Source organism: Dermacentor albipictus, chromosome 7 (genome assembly GCF_038994185.2).
Source record: "Dermacentor albipictus isolate Rhodes 1998 colony chromosome 7, USDA_Dalb.pri_finalv2, whole genome shotgun sequence".
In the NCBI taxonomy this organism is placed as follows: Eukaryota; Metazoa; Arthropoda; class Arachnida; order Ixodida; family Ixodidae; genus Dermacentor; species Dermacentor albipictus.
In genome coordinates this window covers 101,872,528-101,898,448 of record NC_091827.1, presented here as the reverse complement: position 1 = coordinate 101,898,448, position 25,921 = coordinate 101,872,528, and the positions used below count along the sequence as shown (strand labels likewise).

Sequence of the window (25,921 nt, the reverse complement as noted above, 5' to 3'; positions counted from 1 at the left end):
CCGCTAGAAGACGGAGAGGTTAGGCGCTGCCTTGATTCAGCTAATCAGGTATCACAATGAAGGTGACGACTACCTGTCTGCAATTGTGGCCGGGAACGAATCACGGTGCCACTACTACGAGCCTGGAACACGACGACAAAGCTTACAGTGGGAACATTCGAATTCACCATCCTGAAAGAAAGAAAAGGCCGTGATTTCTGCCGGAAAGGTGTTGCTGACTTTTTTTTTCTATCGTTCGGTGCCATTACTGATAGAATTTGCTAAACCTAGAAAAACTATCACTCGTGTCCGATATTGTGGAACGCCGGACCGGCTGCGCGTCGCAATCAAGAACAACTGACTTGGAAAATTGACGAATGGGTCATCTTGCTCCACGACAATTCCCGTCTCCACATCAGCGACGTGGTTAATACAAAAGTGACAAAGTTCAAGTGGAAAACGATGCAACATCCGCCATACAGCCCAGACCTGTCCCTTTGCGACTTCCTCATTTTGGGGCAATTGAAGAAACAGCTCAAGGGAACCAGATTCGTGTCGGACAATGACGTGACAGACTTTATAAGCAGCAACCCAAGGAGACGGGAATCAGGCGACTCGTTAGTCAGTGGGACAAATGTCTAAATGGTCATGGAGACTACTTTCAAATAATGTACCCCGTTTATCATATATTCGCGTTGGATCACTTTTATTTGACTCGCCCTCGTATATTTTGCCGAACGCCTGCTTTTTATGTGTGCTCTTTGTTGCGACTATAACTCGGTGCAATTGATCACAATACACGACAGGTGACAGCTGCTCCTGAGCAATACACTGGAGCAAATCACAGCTTCATCGAGATTTTTACCTGGCCGTTGTATATGTACAAAAATGTATACGAGGTTCTTGAGTGACAAGTTTCATTAATGCAGGGAAAACACGGGGAAGGCGGGAGATGGAAATTCAACACGATGAGCAAAACGAGAACAAGGCGAAAGCAGGAGCCAACGTTTCGACAAGTGGACTTGTCTGCTTCAAGGCGACATATGCTTTCCTCGCCACAGTATATATAGGTGGGGTTCTTCTAAAGGGGAGAGGGTGTAAGGTGGGTGGGCGAGGTAACGAGCCGACGAAAAAAGCCGACGATGGTGATCTGCTGCTAGATGGGCTTCAGATTCCCTAGTCGACTCGGCTAGGGAATACGACGATATTAAAATCAGGGACATTACGATAGTGAGGACAGAGGGTCCTGATGTGAACTTGGACGTTTAACTTGCTCCTGCATGAAGTGGACTTCCGTAGCTGGAGCCATGTAAATAAGCTAAATAAATCCCTTTTCCTTCATTTTCTAAAGCCTGACGTTGTGGTCGATTGGCTTTGCGGGTTCCATGCCCTGAGCGCCACCCTAGACGCAACAAAGGGCACTTGCTTCATGCTTGCCCTACCGCGAGAAGTACACAGTGACGACATGCACTCGCGTGTGCCGGCACAGTTGCACTCTACAGCAGTTCAATTGCGCTTTTCTGGGTGAAATTAGTCAGAATTCGTTACGCTGCAGGCGTTTGCAGCGTCAGCTTTTTTTGCATGTATGGAACCAGTTATGGACTCCTCTGATGACAGTCTTGAAGTCGAGCATTATGATAAATCGTCTCGTTTAGTTCAATGTATTCTTTCGTAATTATTGTCCAAGAACTGCCTTGTGTCACATTAAACACTGATATAGGCTAATCCACAGGATATACTTAAGGTATTGCATCTTCTTTGATTTCGAAAATTTCGAACGCATTTCCTTAAAGAACCTGCACAGCGAAGCTGTAAATGCCGGAAAGAATGATCTCGCACACTTACTTGTGCCGATGTCAAAGCGATTCACTGGGTATATTTTCAATTATTAGGTATGTTTTATTGTGCAAATTATGCAAGAATGGTTACATAAATGCGCAATTTGTCATGACGTCCTCTTTGTCAGAGACCTGAAAACACAAATGGTTGCTGTCCTTCCGCGAGAGCCGAAGGTTGCTCTAAAACAAGCCTCCGTCTCCTGTAGAACGCTGTATATGTTGTTGAGAGTCCTCTAAAACATAATCAGCACGAAATTTAATTTGAAAACCATTAAAAAATCTGCTATCAATTGCAAGTAATTTCGCCCCAATAGAAAGAAGAAATAAGGGGGTGGGGGAGGTTGAAGCTAGAAATCTGCTTTATCAAGAAGCAGGATCCACTAAAACTGCAGCATTGCTTGGGGCTGCTACTAACAAAAGAAGACACTATGACACTCTGCGTCTCATATTTTTCATCTCTCACTTCATTGTGGATTATTTTGTTCTAGCGTGACATTACCCATGGCGCAATGCAGAAGGCAGCACTGCCACAGTGCATCGTACAAAAGCTATGCTTTCGCGCAAATCTCTGCAGGCGCGCGATGGCACACCCCCAATAGGTGTCCGTAATTGGTACACGAGCCAAAAAAAAACACAATGTTCTTTTGGCTTTCTTTCAATTTTAATGAAAATGTCTAGATTAGATACGCTCACAATCTTGTTTGTTTGTGCTCGGCGGTTCTATTGCAAAAAAAGAAAAAAATAATTTTGCCCTAGCGCCCTCGTACTTGTACAGCATATTCACTACAACTCAAACTTTACTCACTTTCTATCACCTTCCACTCCCTTAATTCGTTTCCCCCGCACAGGGTAGCTAACCGGTATTTATACTGGCTAACTTTCCTTTCATTCACTCTATTGTACTTCCCCCTCGGTCACCACTCCAGCGGTAGTGTGGCTTGCCACATTTATCTGTTGTTTTCTGCGGTGTTTATGCAAACATTCTATGGCATTCACTTGGGAACGACGTTCTATTGGATAGTTCACTTACGTCCTCAATGCTCTTCCTTCCACGAACCGCTGTTCCGCGCAGTCATTCTGATAAACCTGACACAGACAGCCTCCCTGGTATCATCTCTTGCCACGTGTACGACTTCGAAGCGAAACACCAGTCCTTTAAAGTAAAAGTTCGTGGTTTAACGTCCCCAAAATGAATGGTAAGTTATGAACCATGTCGTTGAAGGTGACGCTCAGGTATATTTTGACCAGCTGCACGGTTCTTTACCGTGCACTTAAACTAAGTACGCGAGCGTTTTTCCATTTGGCTCTTTTGAAAATACCTCCGCCGCGGTTCGGGAATCCAACCGGCGACCTCGTGCTCAACAGCTGAACGCCGTAGCCGCGGAGCTACCACTTAGGGAGCACCGGTGTTCTAGTTCTGATTTCAAGAAATTTCAAGATGAACCTTCTGATTGCCACAGTTACCGTATACCTCCCCTCGATAAAACACACAGACGAAACGCGAGAAGGTAAACTTGGCAAGCCGAGCCACTCAGGAGATAAAACAAAATTACTTTTGAGCCCTCAAGCTCAAATTACGGCGAAAGTGTCCACCGTGTTCCATACAGTTTCCCTGTTCTACTTCCTGTATTTCTGCTTTCAAACGGTCTAATGCTTATCCACCAACCGGAATGTTTAGCCTACCGGAACTACCTCTGGTTAAACTCACTGGCTTTCGATGCATCCTTTCATTCTCTCTCTCTCGCTAATTCTTATCAGAATTTTAAAGCGAAGCTTGCTTTGCCTACTTTACGCACTTTGTCAGTGCCCGCTGCTGGATTGTGCAGTATTGCCGAATATACAAATTGACTGATCGCATGTCGGCCGCCGAGTACGTGCCCAAACATACGAGTTTGGCGACTGAGTACGCGCAGCTGGGCATCTGCCACTGGCAGCGTGTCCAAGCATACAACTTGGGTCACTGGACATGCGCAACTCGTCATGTGAAATTAGGTATGCGAACATTGTTTACCAATCCCCCTAGTAAGTACCCACCACTGCGTAGATGCCTAAATAGGCAAGCAGATCCAGATGCAAAAAGTGACGAAGTCGGAAACAGAAAAGTGAAGACGCTGGCTACGCACTACTGAAGAAGTCGGTAACGGAAGCAGCAGAGTGAGGAGAATTGAAGTGAACAAAATAGGGCCAGCGTGTGCACTGAGAGGGGAGCATTGAGCTACAAGAAGCCAGTACGTATGTCAGTAAACATCGCAAAAAGCTTCGCTCCTCCAGCGATGTCCAAATGTGCGTGGGAACCGCCCACTTATTTTTATCTCGCCTATACTAACTCTGCAAGGAGTCTAGTGACGCGCCCGCCGAACTATCCACACTGAAACAAATATGCGCCGCCAAGCGCATGCTTCTTTTAATGAACCGAATTGATTTCTATGGCTCGGCTTTTTCGCTCGTTTTCGTACACTCTGGGCTTTATCCCTAACGTTGCTTTCTCTCGCGCAACCGAGGTACCAGATGTGTTCGTCCCCGAATGCTATAGCTGTTTGAGACACATCGCCTACTCGTCATTCCTATGGTACAGCTTGAATGATCGGAATGCCAGATTTTGCTCTATAGCAACTTCAGTGGGAAACTCTATGAGAAAGTTCCTCTGAAAGCCGACTGTATAGTTTCGCTAGATCTGCCGAATAAGGGACGCGAGGTTTTCTGATACAGCGGGAGGGGGTCACGTTTTCGCATTATGCTTTCGGATGATCGCGGTTGGTGCTTTCTTTACAGGTTGATCGCGGTGCCAGCTCACTGCTGCGCGCACTAATTTATGAGCATGCAGATAACTATGTTTTCTCATAGATTCCAGCGCTGTTGCGGCGAAAGCTTACTAGCCGGTCTACGTTTGGAGGTAGTCGGGTGCGGCACCGTTTTGACTGAAGCGCGTACGCAAAACAAGCGGCAAAGCTAAGGAACGGTGCTTATTTTGTTCCGGCCTTTATCTTGTCCTGCAGCGTTGCTTCCATCACAGACGTAAGTTTAATGCCGCTGGCGTCGCTGTCGCATCTCGTAGCCATTTGTACGGCCCTCGGAGCTGCCCTAATATACCTTGAAAAGTCCGAAAAACGTTCATAGATCCTGTTTCTCAACAGTCAGGACGCACATACTTGCCTCGAAGAGGAGAGACGGCGTCAAAGGAGGTTACCTTAGGATGCCTGACGCCATGCTGCCTGGACCAATTCGTTCCTCTAGGTCATACGCCAAACCATATCCCGGCTGGACCTTCCGAGCGCGCGTAGAGAGTACCGTCAGGCCGTGGCTGACCATGGCGTGCCTCGCACCGGGTTGTCGGATTCAAATTAACCGCGCATATGGATTTGCGGGTCAGTTACAACGCGTGCGTTTCTTGCGATGTGCGAAACGAACTGAATGAAAAAAGAAAAAGAAAGAAAGAAAATAGAAGAACACATCGCTGATGCAAAAACACGAGACACCCATTACACTGCAATTCAATGCTTGTTCTCGCAGTCGCGCTTTGACAATGTACTTATTGCACACTTGCCTTGGTTGTTAGTTTCTTGATAAAACTCTAGCTACCTCCTTTCTGTAACTAGATAAAGTTATTTTATTTTCTTCTCACGGGGCCTATAAATGACACGCAAGCATGAATATACTACAAGGAGATCACTCCTACGCATAAATGTTTCTTCATTTCCCTAGAGATCCGTTTCAAGCGAACTTTGTGCTTCGTCATATTCTTCTTTCAGTGCCATACTTTTTTATGCGAAGCATATTACTAGAGCTCAACCCAGCTCCTCAGGCGCGGCGGTGTCGCCTTCAATACCACGTGACACCGTGACGTCACGACAGAGGAGAAACGGGGCTCCAACTTGCGCCGTCGCTCGAGAGCTCAACCCAGCTCCTCAGGCGCGGCGGTGTCGCCTTCAATACCACGTGACACCGTGACGTCACGACAAAGGAGAAACGGGGCTCCAACTCGCGCCGTCGCTCGCGGCGTCGCCCCCCGCATCGGACGCGGTGAGCGTCGAGCAACGCAGCGTTCGGCGCGACAAGGAAATGTGCGCCTGAGCAAGCGCCGCACGCCTGAGCCGACGCCGACGACACCGGCTTTTCTGCGACACGAGCTCCTTAACGCTGTCGCGTTAAAATAAAGGCTAGTATGCTTCGCATCCTGGGCTTAACCTTAGCTAAGCCACAGCCATTTTTTTTATTTTGTCTGGACACCAGGCACGTGCTCTCCTGGCTTCCCTTTTTCAAAATTTTAGCATGCAACCTTCCCAGGCTCCCCCCCCCCCTTCCCCCTCGAAGAAAAAATTTCGTGCCACGCCACTGCTGCTGAGCTCGGCGTACTGGGTTCGATCGCGGCGGCGGCATTCCAAAGGTGGCGGAATGCTGTCTCCAAAGTGCAATGCGCTCTTGAGAAAACGCTCACGTGCCATGTACTGTGTGCGCGCCAAAGAGCAACAGGTGGCCAAAATTAATCCGCAATTTCCCACTACGGCATACCTCATAATCATATCGCGAGTCTGGCACGTAAAAGCCTAATTATTACTTTTTGACGAGTCCACACGTCTGCTAAACGTCACTCCCTCTATTTTTTTTTTCGTGGTGAGCAGATTAAAGGGTAACGTGGCAGCCCCGCCGGACCCTTCACGTAAGACAACAACGAGTGCCCCCAAGAAACGTGCCAACAGGTCGCTCTCACAGCTCGACTTCGTCCGAATCAAGCCCTCCCGCACACAGGAGGACGCGACCATGGCCATGCCGTCAGCAACGCTGCAGCCAGAGGTAAGAACTGCGCTCATATGCGCGGCGTCATTCTTCGTACATAGTTTGATTTCACATGCCACTTAGCTATAATGATTTCGCTTGTCAGTTGGTTATAGTATACGAAAACTCCGGCAGATAGAAAAAAAAATTATGCCCGAGAGCGGCTGCTTTCAGAAAGCGGTCCAATTTCATGACCATCACCGTGATTGTCATTTGGTCGGGGAATAATGTAGTCTTCATGAGGTCGACCTTATACTTCAAAAATATTGTACAGCTAATTCCATTGAGCTGTAAAAATGGTGAATGCGAGCTGTAAATGAGACTAACGACCGCGAACCCTCATGTGTCTTCGCTTTCATTTCGTGCGCAGAGAATTTTTCCGACAGATGCCTCATAAACTTGTTCATCATCATGATCATGATCATCATCATCATCATCGTATTTATGCCCATGCAGAACAAAGGTCTCTAATTACTCCTGTCTACCGCCATTTGACCCCATCTGGTGCCGACAAACTATTTCTATTCATCACATCGCCTAACTCTGCCGTCCTCGACTGCAGTTCCCTTCCCATGGCACCTGTTATGGCGTAACTCTCATAGACGACCCGTTATCTGTCCTACGCATTACATGGCCTGCCCAGCCAACGCCGTCTAGATAGCGGGCCATTGCACGCTGCTTAACGACGTCAAGCTACTTGGACCGAAATTTCCATTGTCGAGCCCGGTTTGACTAAAGCGATGACGTCAAAATCACCGCGGCTGGTGTCCCTGTATATACTCCCACGGGGAGCAGAGTTGCGCATAGGTCCGCTTTATGTTCCAGCTCTGCAGTGAAACCACTCCTCGCGCGCGGAAGAGGCAAATGCCGCGCGGTGTTCCATTCGCTTTTTTGTCTGCTGGTCGCGAGCTACATGCAGCAATTGTTAGCAAGCGCTGAGCAAGATGGCACTTTTTTAATGCAGGCTACGCTCGAACCATTGACGTAGCCGAAGGGGGTAGGGTATCAACTCCCCAAAATCTTTAGTCTGTACCACGGTGAAAGACAGCTTAGGTGAGCGAACGCCGCCGCCAGCCCTCGGACTATACTGTTGTGCTTCCTTCTCGCTCGACAGATGGCGCTTCCAACTTGTGCCCGTAGCGGCGCGGTTCGTGGCTCTAGCACAGCGTCTCCGTATGCAGCTCCGGGAAACTTGCGGTCATCAGCTGATTTTTTAGGCGTTTGTTATACTGTGAATCATCGTTAACTCTGAAAAAGTTGTCCCCAGATCAGGCCGAGCGTAAAGCCCCTTTAACGACGCTCGCGCAAGGCGACAGATAACGCTACGAAGAAGCTTTGGTGGAGCGGGAACCAAGCAAGCCAATATTACATAGTTTGCAATTTTTCTCAGTTATAACATAGACAGCGTTTACTTCTCACTAAAGAATGAGATGAAGGGCGCATCAAGTTACCAGTCGTGTTTGAGAATCCAGCGGCTACGGCCCTCCGATGGGGAAATAAATGAATATCTGTGTGTGAAAGCGGCTGAACGCATGCCTTAGTTCTGTTACGCGAGAACTGCATGCGATTTCTGTGAGGATGATAGTGGGTGTTTTCCGTAGCTCAGAAAAATTTACAACCCAGGTAGAAACTTATGTGTTTATTTCACACATGAAGCAAAAATTAGTCACTGCAAAACTATTACGCACGGAACACCTAAATTCGACTGTTGTGCATACAATCAAAACAACAAACAGTACACTCAGCTCGGCTCCTTGTGGTCACACAAGTTTGGACATTTTACGCAAGTCCTGGCCTTTTTCAACGTGCTTGCGCTTCAACTGACGGCAGTATTGACGCATACGAAGGCTTATATAATAATGGAGTAGCTTGGCGAGAATGTCCTCCCTGTGGATAGTACAAGGGAAAGTGAAAGTGAACTTCTCTAGTACAGCATCAATTGTTTTGTCGTAGGCATCTCCCAGATTTGCGTATTTAGAGAAATGTTCTTCAGCTTCCATAAAAAGCCGATAGAGGTGCATGTTAGGGTGCGTGAGTCTGCCCCTTGTTTTGCAATTAACAAGCTCAGCTTCGGGCACCTTTGACGAGCCTTTCTGACCCTCCAGTGCTTTCTTGCACGTAGTGCAGGAGGTCTGATTGAAAATTTTCCTGGATACAAACCCTGTAACATAATAAATTATACACTCAACAACACTTGCATCGTTATTATCATACTCAAACACTTCATCGCACTCCCAGCTCCCTTCGTCGATTAGGCCGTCGAGCCGCTCTTTCAGCTGGTCCAGCTTGTTCAGTTCCTTCGATGCCGAGCTGTTATATGCGTTCTTTAAGTCAGCCAAGGTCACAACGCCGTACTGTTCTTTCTCGGAAGCTGAACAGTTACCAAACCGCGGTGGCTTCAGGAGGGAGTAAAGCGACAGCATACGGTACAGTTGCAAGAACGTTGGGAAAGTTGGATGTTCGTTTTGGCCACCCGCTTGTCGAATCACACCAAAAAAACATTCCAACGGGTCCTGATTCATTTTTCCGGTCAGGACATACCTGAAATCGCACTTTTTCAACAGGAAGATTGACAGCTCATGAGCAGATTTGAGCGTCACCCTTAATCCTTCCGCAGTTGACCGGCTTAGGAAGAGATCTTGAGGAATTTCTCCTTTTGTAACTTCTTCCTCCCATTCGTCAAGCCAATCAGAGGCTCTCTCAAGAACTTTAAAATCATTGCAGTCTATAGTCAGACCTTCTCCTGGAAACCGCCGGTTCAGGGCATCAAATAAGTTGTTCATAAAGATTGTGAACTCAACGGTCGGTTCGACATCAACCAGCCGAGGTGCTCCTCTACGTTCGTAAAACAAAATTCCTTTTGCTACGGAATTGCTGAAAATTTGGGTTGCCAATTTCACTCACATTTTAAGCATGTTAGAAGGATTAACATGGTTGTACGTCAATTTTGGGCATACTCTCAGCTCAGTTGCGTTTTTGGTGTCTGCTACAAACAGGGCGTCGTAGCAAGACCATTTAATGAACTTTCCGCCTTTCTTCAACACTTTTTTGTCATACAGACGATTGCGTATGCACTTGAAGAGATGAGGGGCGTCTGCGAACGCATGCACCTTTCGTGATGTATCCAGTGGGTGCTCAAAGGCATTTACAACATGCCCCAGAGCACCGCTGATTCAAAGCTGTCTCCACATATTGCTCTATTAGTAGAGGCGCCATCACAAACAACACCATCAACTAAAAGGCCCGCTTCTTCTAAGTGTACAATGCATTGAAGCAGTAGCTGTGCTAGGAGCGTCCATTTCGTAGGTCCTTTGGAGGCAAACACAGCCACTGGCTGCAAGTATTTTTCTCCGAACGGTGCGAAGGCGAAAACGAGCCCGTGATCAGCCAGCTCATTGCTTTGGCTGTTATTCTCACCAAAGTCAACAAGCCCGGCATATGTCAGTGTTCGTGAGTTCACCGTGATCTCCTTTCTAACTTGAATCTCGTCAAGAATGAGGATCCCTCTTCGTTGAAATGCTGGTTTCGGGGCAACTTTCATTTTAAGGGCCTTAAAAAACGCTTCGTCCAAACCACACTTCAGCCCCACTAGGCTGATGTACTTCCTGATAGTGGAAACGCATGGCAGAGGTAATATGGCATTGCTGCGCAGAAAAGAGTATGCCGCAGGGCTTCGGATGTTTAGCAAAAGGCACAGCAGCAGCCAGTCGTCAGTGTACCTTCTGTTCTGCTTCGTCGTGCATTTAGCTGCAGCAATGCACTCCTTTACAAGAAGCAACTGTGCTGCAGGTAAATCAACACTTTCTAGCTTCTCTGCGAGCCCTTCCTCTTTCACTTTTGCGAATTCTTGCTGGCAGTTTTTCAGCTGATTCATAAGTAATTTGTTTCGTGCTAAAAGTCGTGCTCGAGACCGCAGTACAGTAGCTTTTGCATGGCGCAATGCGTTGATTCTTTCAAGTTGGGCTGACGGTACACCTTTCCTCACAGCAGAAAGCCTGATCCGTTGAAGCGGTACCTTTTGTTTTGCCCTTGCCATTTGGCGATCAGCATGCAATTGCAGTGTTTTGTGGAGGCCACTGCATGGCCGACATATGCCACCTGCAGGTAATAATAACGGGCATTTGTTATGTCTCCACTTTTTTCGTTGTCCACATAAGCACATTCTGGCAGCACAGACGAAAAGCTTTTTAAACTTGGTCCGCCGCAGCAAACGTTCGCATTGTCAAAAGTTCTTACCATGCTCTCAAGTTCAGATGTTGTTGAGACAGACGGGCTGATTCCTATTGCTGTGCAGTCGACTGGCCTGTCGAAAATGTAGGCTTGGACCGCCATGTCTGAGTTTACGTGCAAAGACTTCTTATTAAATATACAGCAGCTTCCGTCACTGTACACTATGCGAGCATCAATGACCAGAACGCCTTTGATCCCCTCTTCATCGATCCGATGTACTGCCCACGATGACCTTGGTAAGCACATGTTCGCTGCGAAGTCGAATAAGTACTCGAATGAAGAGTGGTTTAAAGCTTCAATGCCATCGCTGTTTTCCTCTTCGTGGCTTGTGGCTGCGGTCTTGCACGCTTCCACACCATATGATGAACCCTCAGATATGCTGGTGTAATTCGGGGGACGCACAGAAGTTGCTGCAGGTTTCTCTATCCGCTTCACTCTTTTTCTAGGACTATTGATCTTCTTGGTAAGGTAACTCGGTGCTCCTTCGAAAATTGAAGGCACAGCGTCCTTTGTTAGGCCGGCTCTTCTATTCCCTGACATCAGAACGTGACCATCTATTTCAGAGGACCACGTTTTTAGAATAAAATGAGGAGCAAAATGTTTCTCACACACACGGTCCGTCCGCTGCAGCACGCGATCTTTGCGCGGGATTGCTCTTCTCCATGCCTCCAACCTGGCGTCGTCATTCGGTGGCTTGAAAAGTGATAACTTTTCCGCACAAGACTTGTAGCCTGTCTTACAAAACGGCACGAAGCACTTCCCCATGTCATCAGTGGATCAGCAACAAACACGACCCACACAAAGGCGACATCCGGACGGGAAGAGGCGCCTAACAGCCGCTACGCGGGCAATAGACAGTTTTAGTATAGCGTACGCTATTCCATTGCGTACGCTAAAAAATAGCGGGTCGTCACTGCGCATGCGCTGAACGCTAAACGAAATAGCGGGTATAGCGGGCGTACGCAACGCAAACGAGTTAGCGTGAGCGTTTTTGCGGGGTTTGCGGAGTTTGCGGGAAACATGGCGGCGATCCCGGCTGCCCGCTTCGAATTGAATTTGGCGTTGCTTTTGTAAAATGCGCTTCGTTCGTAGCAAATGACTGTGTAAACGGCTTTCGCTTAGTCTCAGGCCGCTTCGATGACAGAGTATTATGGATAACTTCGTGGTGTTTTCGAGATCGCTTCTCGTTTCGAACGAGTCGAAGCCTAACGGAAGAAACGTTCAGGATGTCAGCGCCACCTATCGCTACAGGCGCGAAATAGCCGCAACGACGGAATATGGCCTCAGAGATCCGAAGATATCGTCGGCCAACTAAAATTGTAGAATGTGCGCTGCTTAGCGTACGCTATTTTATAGCGTATAGCGTACGCTATAGTTGCGTACGCTAAACTAAAACTGTCTAATACGAAGGGCGCACGTGCGCACTGAAGCAACGTTACCACTGAAGCTCCCTAGCGGGCCACAGTTTGGTGCGCCCTCTCTTGAACTGCCGGCTAACTACTGCACTATCCTCCCGGCGCGGAGCGGTACCTCTCCCTTTCCGTTCGCTCACCTATCCTACTCTTACACCGTGGTCTGTACATATATGCACGGACACGTACAAACACACGCACGAACATGCGTATAGAGGGGTAGGACCTCCCTCGATCCCCCGAAATAAAATCCTGACTACGCCCATGGCTTGAGCAGCTCAAAAGTTCGCGAGCGAACGCGCATTACCTTGCAACAAAACGTGGTGCAATGTTTTTCATCCTGCATATGAAGTTTTCTCACCAAGGCCGGAAAGCACGATATGTTTTAAAGGGTCTTTAAAGAAAGCTTCACATACGTAAGGTTGATAACTATGTGAGCGCATTTCGGCGGCCGAAACCTGCCGATGAATGATCGTCGCCAAGCGAACTACCGTGCCTGCAGTTATGTCAGTGGCCGTTAACAGTGACCGTCATTCATCAATAACGTCGTTCACAGCAGCTGCACATTTTCGATATATGCGAGGCGGGCGCGTAGATTAAAATGCATTTGAACTGTTCGCATGGCACATATTATGCAAAGCTTATTCTTACGATTCATTCATACCGCAAACTAAACAGCTCCTCCGTAGCACTAAATCTGCAAGCAGAAAAAGATTCAAGATGCACAAGCTTCTAGATCAAATTTATTTCGTACAAGGGAATGGATCAGCAATGGCTGGTGGTAGCAGGGGAAGAGTACTGGTTCTTGCAGACTTGGGGCGGAGAACTCAGACACTGGCAAGAGAACCAGCTATTAAGAATAACAACAGATTATTTCTATTGCACTAATCACGTAAGATGGCAAACTTGTAAAGTAATTAATTATTCCCACATTGCAGACTGTAATATGACAACACATTTTTTTATCTCTTCATTCTACTCAGGTTAATTTACTATAATACAGCGCTTATTTAACATATAAAAATAATTTTAGAATCTTCACGTCCACTAAGGCCGATCGAACAAGCAAGATATTGCGGATGGTAAATGCTGAAGCCATGACACCTGTCTCATTAGCGGGAGCGCACGATGTTTTCGCCTACCACAAGACACTGAACACTAGCACATCAATTAATGTTACATAAAAAAATGAGAACGCCGACAAGAATTTAAAAAATAAACAGAGGAGCGAAAAACCCGGGTGCAGCCGGCGAAATGTATCTGCTATAGTATTTGCTCTGCTTTGAGCACACTGTTGTAGACCCGCATAGTCAGAACAATCGTACAAGCAACACAGCGAATTGGGTGAGTTGGTGAGTTAGCATTCTTAGCGTATATGTGCAGCGCGACAAAGTCGTGTCGTTCATTTTTGTCCCGCGTCTGTGGCGCGCAGCACATATAGACCAAAGATCGTTCAAGTGAACAGCCTTTCATGCCAGGCGTACGCATTTCAGCATTAGCAGAGCTGCTGCTCGAGATAAATGCTGCTTCAGTGTAAACAAGCGAAACTCACCCATGTAAAAACGGCGAACGCACCTCGCATTAATTGATTTATTTAGTTAGTTACAAATACTGCTATCTTGCACAAGCAAGACAAAGCAGGAGTGGGTACATAATTGTTGAAAACAAAGAAGAGTTAACATATGTAATTGGGTAGTTGAATAACAAATTGATCAAGAGGCAATTCACGCAAGGACGCTTCAAGGTTATTGCAAAGTTCAATGGTGTGGGCGAAGAAGGAAAACCTAAAACAATCCAGGGATGGTTTAAGGGGAACAAGGTTTAAGGGATGGGTCCGCCTGGTACGGGGTGCTGTACAACTTGTGAAAACAGCGGGTGATATAATGTGATCCTGATCCCTTTTGAAGCCAGCCGGTCTCGGCCCACATGCAGTAGCCATAGTGTCCGGCGCACGTCTGTACGTCAGCGAGCCACCGCGTAAAAAGCTTTGCCACCTTCCGTGCGGTTTGTGCAGTTTTGTGCGCTGCACCCCGTCATACTGGAATACAAACGTCAATATGATGTGTTCCGTATCACTTCACCAAAGTCCTTAACTTAATGTCGTCGAATCCCGTACCTGCATCCCGGAGCCGATTAATGCAACGCACGCTCGACGGCCCGCTGATTGCAGTGTTGATGACACTGACGGAAACGAGTCGGCGTCGCGCCCGTAAAGTTGGCTTTGCAGTGGCACATTTGAACATCTGACGTCGTTTTACACCCCGTGGTAGCGCTCGGCGAATAGCGGTACGAGCGGCGCCGGAAAAGTTATGCGCAACTCTGCTCCCTGCGGGAGCATGTACAGGAACACTAACCGCGGCTAACTCGGGAGCGCCCCCATTAGATTCTATGGCAGTCGGGCATGGTAGCATGATGTCACGGACAGAAGTGCGCCGGCCTTGTGCTCTCTTGGAGGCATTGGATTAGTTCCTTAGTTCCTCCTTGACTTTCCTTGTACCGTGTTACCGGCCACTCATTACACTCGACCAGACTGCGTTTTTGAAACTCTCGGCGTACAACACGTCAGATTTCCCGATGGATCCTTTTCTTGAGACTAAACAAGTGGACGGCAACGTAGTTGTTCTTGTGTCCAAGCTTCCCTGTTGTTCTGGAGTGCGAACACACCTAGTGCTCTACGCCAGGCGCTTTGTGATCGCAACGGGACCCTCTAATTTGGCGCGTAGCTTCTTGCCCGAATTCCGACTACTTCGTTCAACCCATGCCTCATCTCCTACCTCGTACTGCTGCGCTATAAGATGCCGACGGTCGTAATCACGCTTTTGAACGTGTATTGGGCTCTCGCAGCACTCTAGCGAGCCTCCCATCTAATTTGTGGCTTGACGTCTGTCCCGCGGCGGGGCGTCTAAATCTGATAGGGGTATCAAAACCGTTCGTTTAAGTGGGGCAGCTGGCCATAGAATATGTCCTAAGGCGATGTTGTAGGTGAGTTCTGTAGCGAAGTGTTCACTCAGTAAGCAGCAGCCTCGAGAAATTCGTCGCAGTTTGCTTCTCCGGACTTACTGTTTCTGCAGTAGGGAGCCAAACGTGCTCGAATTGTCCGATTAGGCCTCTCTGTGAGGCCGCTTGATTGCGGATGGCACGCCGAGGCTTAGTGGTACTCAACTCTTGCTTGGCGTAGGCAGGCACGGAGTTCGGAGCTGCGGAAGATTTGTGTTCGATCCGATATTATTTTGTTTAGAAGACCATGCCTCACTCCAAATCGGTCTCAAAAATCTTGCGACGTAGCTGGGTGCCAGAGAAGGCACGGCGGCTACCTTCACAAATATCAATAGGTGGCGAACAGCAATCAGGATGCAGCGATTGCCAGCCGCTGTCGCTGGTAGAAGGCCAACATGGTCGATACCAACCGTGTGAAATATAGTAGCAGGAGATAGAATGGGTTCGAGAAGCTCAGGCTGGGGGCATATTGAAAGCCGCTTATGTCACTAGCTTATTTGGCAGCTAGCGACATAAGAGCATAAGACATAAGACCCGTTGTGAGCCAGCAGAAGCCCCCCGGTACTTTTTACGCGCGAGCGTCTGAAATGGCGAGACCGCGAGCTCGGAGAGGGCAGCGAACGCCGGAGGAGAAGGTCGCCTGGAGGAGGAGAGGAAGGGCACATCGGGATGGATGGATGGATGGATGGATGGATGGATGGATGGATGGATGGATGGATGTTATGAGCCTCCCTTTTGGAACGGGGCGGTGGGTTGCGCCGCGAAGCTCTTGCTATTATACTGCTTAATGTCCTACCTAGGTTTTAAAAAAACGCGATGAACTCCCACAACAAAATTGCCTGACTTCCTATTGTGAACTTTGCTTTTGCACGTCTCCGTTTTTTGTCGTTTCACTACTTTTTTTCCACCAATCTTCCAATCGCCTCTTACTAATCTCTATTGCGCACATGTTGCGGACATGTACAGTGCTGCGTAGATCAACCGCTGGGCAGATGTCTTTACATTCAAATAAAATATGCTCAATCGTTTCCCTAGTTTTACCGCAGCAAGCACATGCGTCTTCTTCGTTCTTATATATCGTTTTATAGGTGTGTGTTATAAGGCATCCTGATCTCGCTTCGAAAAGTAATGAGATTTTGTTTAAGATATCATAAATTGTTTCTTTCCTGATTTCGCTTTTTCCTCTTAAGTAGATACCCATGGCAGGTTTCTTTTCCATTGCCGCCACCGGTAAGATTATTTCAGCCCCTCTGACTTTCCACTCGACGTTCTTTGTTGCTGTGTTGCTCACCCTAAAGGCCGCGTACTTGTTGGTAAGTTTCGTAGTTCTTTTCCTCCGCTGTGGATCAGTGTTTTTTTCCTCTACACATACCTCAATACTCTACGAGCCCATTTACTTTCTTTCATATTCCTCAGTCGTTGTTCATAATCAATTTTGGAATGTACGGAGGAGCACGCGGCGTATGGGGGGAGGACGAAGGAGTGAAACGTCGCAGAGGAGGACAGTAGGCGGAGGCACGCTGGGTCCACCTCCCCTGGCAGTTGCTATGAGCTCTGTGTGCGCTATGGATGTACCGGGTTCATCTGGCGATCAAGAGGCCGGGCGCCGAGCGAGGAGGACGGAGCGGCAACGCAAGCGGCGGCTGGCCTAGCGCGAGTCGACTGACCTAGAAGTCGCCGGCAAGCACCGGGCGCGAGCTGAAAAAGGCTGACAAAAGGCGTGGGCTAGGCGTACACAGGAGAACTTGCTAGGCGGCTTGCGACAATGCGGGTGTTCAGGCAAGACAGCATAGCTTAAGAACTCCAGAACAGTACCCATATGCTTGCGCGTAACCCGGTTCACGTAGCGAAATGTCACTAGTTTTTCTCAGTGTTGCTGGCTGACCTACGTGGTCGCCTTCAGGTGTGTCGTGGATGGTGTGAAGAACATGAGCCGAAGAGATGAAGGGATGACCAGAAGGTGTTTATTTTGCGAATTATTCTTCCATGGACGACGATATAGGATTGCGTCGAGCATGACAAATTTGCTGCTCTTTTGCGCGTCCGCAAGGGAAGCTACGGTAGCCGCCACATCAGTGCCATGGCGTTAAGCCTTTGTGACGTGCTTCTGTGAACATAATATCCGGGCTTCCTTCATTCCAGACGAGTAGTCCCCGCTAGTATTTCGGGACAACGCGCCGCCACTTTTTTCAAAGTAACCGCGCGATGTCGGACGCGATGTCGGTCGCGATGTCGGACGCGATAGTCATGCTCTTGGAGTCGGATTAACCAGTGTGCGAACTTATGCTTTAGGTGGTGCTTTGCGAACATACATGAAATTGCTGCATTATCGGTTGCCACCGTGAACTAGCGACCAAGTACACAATGTCTAAATTTGTCGTCGCCTTTCCACACAACGGCTAGGAATTCCAGCTCGTTGGAGGACTTTTGGGCTCGCATATAGGCTACAACAGGCTCAGCACCATCGGTGTCGCGCTGCACAAGTACTGCTCTGAGTCCAACCTGGCTAGCATCTGTGTGCCCCTCTGTGGTCCTGTCTTCATGGAAGTTGTTTAGTACAGGGTAGTCGGTCAGCTGATGTTTGAGCGATTGGAACGCACATTCCTGCGTTTGGCCTCACCTAAACTGCACTTCTTTCTGTAGCAGGTAAATAAAGGGAGCAGCTGTCAGCGCATTCATCTCTTGATCGATGCCTCTCATCCTCGCATGCATCTTTTGACACCACCGTTTATTCTCATGAACTCACGAGATCCCACCACATTACAACAGCGATAAGATGCGAAGGGTAGCCTACCGTCTCAGAGCTTAGTACATTGGACCGACGGCTTTTCACGCGCAGTATGACTGAATGACCTACCTCCTCCTCTATTCTAGTCAACCCGGCTCCATTTCTTTTTTATATGTGCGACGCGCATGCAGAATAGGTACCGCAAGCTTTGCGTTTCGCGGGGAATCTTAGTATTATTCTAGCTGTTGCTACTCATTTGTGCAGTGCAGGTGGCATGCGCGTGACGTGGTCGCACCATGCCTGTGACGTCATCTCGCTCGCGGTTGGAGTGGGTCTTTCGAGGAAAAAAGCGTGCTGGCTTTTGTAAAAATTTGCAGCTGTTTTCGCGGTGTTCGTCGGCGTAGTATTTTAAAGACGCTGCAGGAACAGGGTAGTCACGGCGTGATCTACCCAACGCGACTGCGTGTTTGTAGTGCCCAAAGCTGCTGAGCAGCCATTTCAGTAAAGTGAAGATTCGGCAGGCCCTAATGTTGTTCTCCTTTGAAACTTCAGCTCGTGGGCGCGTATGTCTGATAACTAAGATGGAACACCATGTTGTCATCGGCAACGTGCGAGTCCTTTCTGTGGATCTACGCTACCGGTTCTGGTTCCCGAATAGATGACTCGGCCCTTAAGTTTCCACTAGACATGCAGGGACCTGGCGAGGCCTCATACTTCGGAAACAAATTTAGTACTGGTGTCTCTGCTACGTCTTCCCGTACTCTGCATTGCTTCGAAACATCCTAGCCTTTCGAAATTGAAACGCTGTTACGACGTTTTCGTTCAACTTTCTTACTCGCAGTCTAAAGTCGCAGTCTAACAAGAGCTGCTCCGCCGGTACAAGCAAGGTCTTCCCAACCCTAGCGACCGCCGAAGCCACTAAATTGCACGCGCCGCTGTCACGCGCAAGTTCGAGCTCCACAAGAAGCAAGAACTTGGTGACGGTGGCCAGCGCCGGCGCAGCAGGGATGCTTCGAGCTTGCTTCGATAGTGCCGGTGTGAAAGATAGCAGAGGCACCAGCGGAGAAACCAAGATACAGGCACAGGCGACAGTGCGTCCTTCGAAGACTACTTTACCAAGCGTTGTTGTAGCGTGACCTCATATCACTGCTTAGCAAGCGATAATAAACCGTATAATGACCATGCTTGTACTTGCTGCGTTGCTACACCACTTGCGTCTGTTAAGATTGTCTGAAAGTGTAATGTTTGAGTGCTGCTGCAGGTTGCTCCCATGCTAGGGAATTTCTACGACAGCAAATCCATTGAAGTTTGTAAGGCTCCCTTTTCAAATAAAAAATACAATTATGGATGGTTATCTTGTACCAGAGCAATTATGGTCATCCATATTGGTGTATTTTCATTTTTAGTCCTTCACGCCACATACTTCAAATCAAATCAAAGTTTTATTTCATCTCTCAACAAAGAGAGAAACGGGGTGGCGGGAAAAAGCTGCATTACTGCAGTTTGACCAAGCCCGGCCCCCTATGGTACGATTCGACCGTGTGCAGCAGTACTATAGGTAGATAGGTCAAGGCACTTTACAGGAAATGTTAAGAAAAAAAATAGTAACATCGACGTACAGGCAGTAATTTTTTTGTGTGCAGAACAACAAAAAATATGAAGAAAAGAGAGCTACATACGAAACAATTTCAGAAAATAAGCTGTTACAATGCAGCTAAAAAATGAAAACAAAATTGAATACATCAGATGCATCAAACTCCATATACATAGACGACATGCGCATATGTGCATACATTCACATATACATACACTAATACTAATGTACACCAATACCAATGTACGTAATAATATGTATACAATAATCAAATACAAGTACAGGAATCACACAGCGGGATTTTGCGCGAGGAAATAAGTGAAAAAAGAACGAGGAGACATAGTATCCGGGTTTAATCCACTTGTAGTTAGGGTGTTTAGTACATCAGCTATGCGGTAGGACGCAGATTGCTGTCCATAATTTGTACGACAAAAGCTTGCTAACCAATTGTCGGAATGTGTCGTGGTATAGGGAATTTCGTGACGATTCAGGTTAAACAAATTTACATAATCAGCACTTCCCCTTCTCAACGTTGTTCTGTACAGGCATGCTAGACGAAATGAATAAATGAATTCAACCGGCATTATTTTGCATTCTTAAAAATACTTAGACGTGTGTTCTTTGGAGGGAAGATTAGCTACAGCGCGAATTGCCCATTTTTGACATAATTTTAGTTCAGCGATGTTTTGTTTTGATGTCGTTGCCCAGACTAGGTGAGTTATATACAGTTCGTTTCACAGTGGTAGGAAAGACATGTCGGTGTCTATGTAACAGTCCCGTTATTCTGTTTAGCTTTCCGCAAAGAGATTCCACGTGCTTGTTCCAAATCATATTTTTTGAAAATATACCTCCTAGTGTTTTAACGTCGTTTAAAATTTTAATTTCCTCACTTTTTAAATACAACCTGTCTTCAAGATTCAGGGCCTTATGCTTTGGGCGAAACATGATCGCTTGCGTTTTTTTTTACCACTAAGTCTTAGATAGCTTCTATCACACCAATTTGCGATATCCTGGAGCACAATGTTTGCATAATTAACGAGAGTGTCCGGATTTGTGCCCCTGAAAAAAATGGTGATATCGTCTGCATATCCTATCAATTTGATACTTTCAGCGGTCGAAAAAAGATCGTTCATGTAAACGACGAAAAGTAGTACGAGAATGCTCCCTTGTGGCACACCATGTGGGATAGGTTTTATTTTTGAGTTTGAATGATTATAGCAAACGTACTGACACCCATGTTGCAGATACAAAAACAAAAGCTCGTTTGCATGACCACGTACTCCGTGCTGTTCAAGCTTAGCTGAAAGTGTAATATGATGAAAAGTATCGAATGCTTTCGTGAAATCTAAATATATACCTAAGACTAGTTCTTTTGCATCAAACGCTGCAGCTATAAATTCTTTTTGTGTTAGTAAAGACAATTCCGTTGACTTGCCTTTGAGAAAACCATACTGTGATGTCGAGATGAGCGAGTGTTTGTCTAAGAAACCATACAATTGCTTGTGTAGGATTTTTTCTAAGCCCTTCGAAAAGACAGGCGAAATGGCAATCGGCCTAAAATTATTTGGGTCGTTTTTATTTCCACCTTTGTGGATAGCTACAACTTTTGCAATCTGCATCTCCTTCGGAAAGCAGCTCTTTTGTAAGCATAAGTTGTGGATTTCAGCGAAAATGGGCGCAATTATGTCTATAACAAATTTGACTGGCCTGACTTGCACATCATTTACATCATGTGATTTGGAATTCTTTAGGCTATAAAACACATTTCTAACTTCATTTTCACTTGTGGGAAAAAACGCCATACTACCAGAAACTTGTGCTGTTTTATGTATCGAGGGTACGCATGTTCTGTTGCAGCTTGTAGGCTCTCCAACAGCTATGAAATGATCATTGAAATCATTTTAAAGATCTGCTCCGCGGACAACGCGGTCGTTCAACAGCATGCTGTTAACATTAGAAACATTCGTCTGTTTTACAAGACAGACGAATGACGACAGTCGACAGTCGCTTCCAAAACAGAGCTCAGTTGGTAACCATATCTTTAAAATAGGCTTGGTAATACTCTTTTTTTTTCGCGGCATTTAGTTCAGCGTTGAGCTTATTTCTAAACACCTTGAAGGCCTTAAATTTGTCAATGTCTTTGGTTTTCACAAATTCCCAGCACAGGCGGTTTTTCAAATTCATCTGCTTCTAAATATAAATGTTTATCCAAGGTTTTCGAGAGTTCTTCCATTTTCTGATTACGATATGTGGAAAATGTTTTTTGTATATAGTGTTAAAATCCACAATGAACGCTTCGTACATGCTATCTGCGTCGGTACACGATAGAACGTGGCTCCAATCATGAATCTGGACTTCCATTCGAAAAGCATGAAGGGAACGATCTGTAATATCCCGCGTATGCATGGGACTGCTACGTTCACGCTTTTCTTCATTTCCATCAGAAATAAAAGCAAAGACAGTAAAATGGTCGCTAATATCGCACATAAGTGTTCCACTTGACACAATTTCACAGTCTGCATTTGTGATAAACAGATCAAGTAGACTCGATGTTCTATCAATGATGCGGGTTGGTTCATTTCTAACATTTTTAAATCCACTACATGTGAGAATTGACTGAAGATCACTACTAATGCTGGAAACAGATAGCGAATCTATGCTCTGGTCACCGCTGAGAAATAGTACATATTTGTTTTGCGACATGAATTCTAACATTTCCTAAAAAAATCAAGAAAAACTTGACACCGAGCGTTAAGAGGCCGGTAGACCACTGATATAATCCTGGAGCCGTTATGCACAGTTAACATTTCAAAATTATCATTTGAGGCGGAGAATTCCTTCAGAACTTGCACGTCGTGAGCGCGACTAACTAACAGCAACACGCCACCACCCCGACGTTGCGGACGGTTTAGTACGAAGGTTTCATAACCAGTACGAGTAAATGGTTTCAGAGACCATTATGGCGCCAAAGTGAACATCAGTAGAATCAATGAGCAAATTTATATATGTCATGCTTATTTTCCAATGATCGCGCATTAAGATGAAGGAAGGTCGGGGAGTTTTCGTTTCGCAGTGTTTTTTAGGTTTTTCGGCGCAACAGCCATCTGCGCGCAACAAGAAAATAAGATGTAAGCTTGGGATTGAAATAGATTGCTCCGATAGGCTTATCACGGCTCTTCAGCATTGTTTGTCATGAGCTGTACGGCATCGAGGCTGATGAGCCGAAGCACAGGGGAGCCATCTTCTCGACGTGTGAAGACTTTCCCGTCTTTGGCCTATACGTGCTTCCACCCCACCTGCCTCTTTTTTGCTGTTGTAGCGCCAAGCATCTGCTTGCTTTTTCGGGTGAGATGCTCGTTTATGTACACGGCACTCGCTTTCCCTTGCCCCAGCACAGCTGTCGTGATCCGAATTTCCTTTGCTTTCGCAAGGACTGGATTACGCTTTTCTCGCCTCACGAACCCACGATAATGTTTTTTTTCATTTCCCGTTGCGGTTGGTAACTTATGACAAACATCAATGTCACTTTCGGTCACAGCGTCACCGATAAACTTAGCCAAGTTCGCGACGGCTTCAAATGGCTCAGTCTGTAGGGACGCCCTTAATTTCAATGTTGTTTGCTCGAGAATAGCGTTCGAGGTCTTCGATTCGGTCAGTTAGCCTGCGGTTTTCCTCCTGAAGGGCTTGGTTGCTAGTCTTCAGTAACTTAGTTTCTTTTATAAGTTCTTTGACATCCCTGCGACATTCAGCCACTGTATCACAGGTATCGATACAATACTGAACACTTTCCTTAAGCGCTTTGAATTCAGCAAGAACTTCCTTTCTGAAATTAAACAACTCTTGTCGTGAACTGTCGAGGTCGTCTGTATCCTGGCGCTTTCCCTTCGAGGGCGGCATTTCTTAAAAAGGGAAGCTGGTAACACACCTGAAAACTGGTAACACACACACATAAAAATGAGCAACGACCAGTACAACAGCTGTGTTCGGCAGCGGTGCGGAAGGAAATAGGCGTGAAAAACACGTACAGAAGACTTTGCTTACCTGCAAAAAGCAGGAAAGTCAATGCGCGTGACAGTGTCGCACCACTGCCGAACTAAGCGTCGTCGGCAGTAGCAGGGTCCTTCTATAATTGATCCAGGTGGGGGTGATGTCGGCGCATGCTCGGTAGCAGGTCCAGGCTGACAGCAGTCGGCGATGACAATTTCTTTCTTGGCAGATTAGGATCCACCCCTAGGCAGTGCAGCCTTGTCCAGCGCTGAAAACAAGCTGTCGATGCAGCCTCCAGCTACCGTGTAGTTAAGCTGCAAAAAGCAGGAAAGTCAATCCGCGTGACCGTGCCGCACCACTGCCGAACTTGGTGCCAGGAACGTTACGTCAAGCCTAAAGTACCTGAAGCAGCATAAAAAACACAAAGTTTGCACAAGATAGAGAGAGAGAGAGAGAGGGCTCTTTATTAGAAGAACAGAGAATATCTTGTATATGCACAAGATAGATAAATATTATTGCTTTAAGACAACATGAGCCACATAGAGGTTCTAAAATTTTTCATACAGTGCGTCTCTTGTGTGAGATGAGCCTATTTCAGCAAGGGGGGGCACCAAATCTTCTTACGCTCAATGACGCCTTGGTGACAAGTTTTTGCATGTTTCACGATTGTTTTAACCGCCTTCGTACACACGTACAGCTTTCACGAGTGATAGCTTTACAACGCGTAGCTTGTGCTTGAACATTGTTGTAAATGCATCGAGCAATTTTAGCGGCAGAAATTCGGGAAATTTTGAATGGCCACTCAGTAATATTTCCTCATCTGTACGATTATTCGGCCAGTTTTCTAACGAACACTGATTACTCGTCCCTCTAGGCTGGCATTGGTCAGCCTAATTTGTGTCTACTGCAGGATTGAGGCGTCGTCAATCAACCTCCTATTACCCATGTCTGCGCACCCGGCATGCCCCCGACCCTGTCACAGCAGTTTTCCTGAACCTTCCGCCGCCCGCGACGTCGTTTATCTTTCCTTGGAACACATTCAGTTACTTCAGTACTAGACCACCGACTACTTTCTCTAGGCATTGAATGACATACTCAGAAATTAATTTGAGATTAGTCCATTCCTTCAATAGGCCGCAAACTACATTCTCTAGGCATTGCATCACCAGCCCAGGAATTGGGTGTGTACTAGTTTGTTACTTCGATACAGCACAGGTGTCTGCTCTACAAACTGCGTGACCTGCCTAGCAATCACCTTGATATTAGTCCCGTGAGTGAAGCTGCCTAGGCGTTCATGACTGACACCTCACGTTTATTCGTGGATTGCTACTAGTCTCTGACATGCATGCTATTGACACGTGGACTTGTTGGACGGGTAAGCGCTTTTCATCGTCTGACAAATGCTATCACTCAGCGCGGGACGCGCCTGCATGTATCGGAAGTTTCCGGAATGAATGTTATCGATGGTTCTATCCGCTGTCTGTTGTCGCCGAATCTTGCGTAATCTCTGCGTGTATGCGCGACGCGAATGGTGGAGAACTTTCTGGAAGACACGCGGGCACGATTGATTACTCCGGAACGTTCGATGGCTCGTGTATAAAAGCCGAGGCGCTTGACCGGCAGATTCGATTTTCGACGATCGCTGACTGTGTTCGCCGCTTCCGTTGTGCTTTAAGTGCAGCCTGCTTTTTGTGGACCCAGGTTCGCCCCAAAAAAGTTTCTTCATTCACGCTATAGCTGCTGTGTTCTTTGCCGTCATTACTACGTGACAATGATACAGAGTCGTCCAGCTGTGCGTCTCTGCTGTATTGCGGCATGTTGTCAAACCTTTTTAGAACGTCTATTGAGAGCCCAGAAATTTCGCCAGCTGTTATTCCGGGGCAGAAACTGCACTTGTAAGGCTCACGTAACTGTAAAAACTGGAATGTGCTGCCGTCTGTCACGCATAAATTAGCATAAGGCAATAAGTTGGCCCCAGCGAGCGCCATAAGTAAAGCCAACACCACGAGAAAAACATACAGCCAGTCGGCGCACCTAAATGAGCAGTGAAATAAGTTTTTCGCACAAAAAGTTATTCCCACAAATTAACGTTCGCACGATCATACACCGGAAAAAGATGCGAGTAGTCATTTACGAGCAAGAGGACGTCCGTCGTGCCAGTTCTTCAAACTTGTGAATCCCACCTGAGTCGAATGAAAGAACCGCGGAAACCAGCGCAAATGCAGCTATAAGTATTGCGAAATGATGAAGTCACTGAATCACGCTTTCGTTTTTCTACGACCTTTCTCGGAACCCCTAAGTGTTGGTGCTTTTTCTCAAGCGTACGTGTTTCACAAGCTGTTGTGGCAGTTTATGAGTCAATGTACACTCCGCGCTTGCTCTC

General features: G+C 46.9%; 2 protein-coding genes across 2 annotated transcripts in view; one reads left to right on the top strand and one right to left on the bottom strand.

Moving 5' to 3' along the window:
* Nucleotides 1-25,921, bottom strand: part of LOC135917211 (uncharacterized) — a 94,886-nt gene that overhangs the window by 44,441 nt on the left and 24,524 nt on the right. The window lies entirely within an intron of this gene.
* Nucleotides 1-25,921, top strand: part of LOC135917207 (endothelin-converting enzyme 2-like) — a 52,271-nt gene that overhangs the window by 7,074 nt on the left and 19,276 nt on the right. The window contains exon 2 of the mRNA XM_065450728.2: nt 6,437-6,608. Coding sequence (XP_065306800.2) covers nt 6,437-6,608 — 172 coding nt within the window. The remainder of the gene's footprint in view (nt 1-6,436; nt 6,609-25,921) is intronic.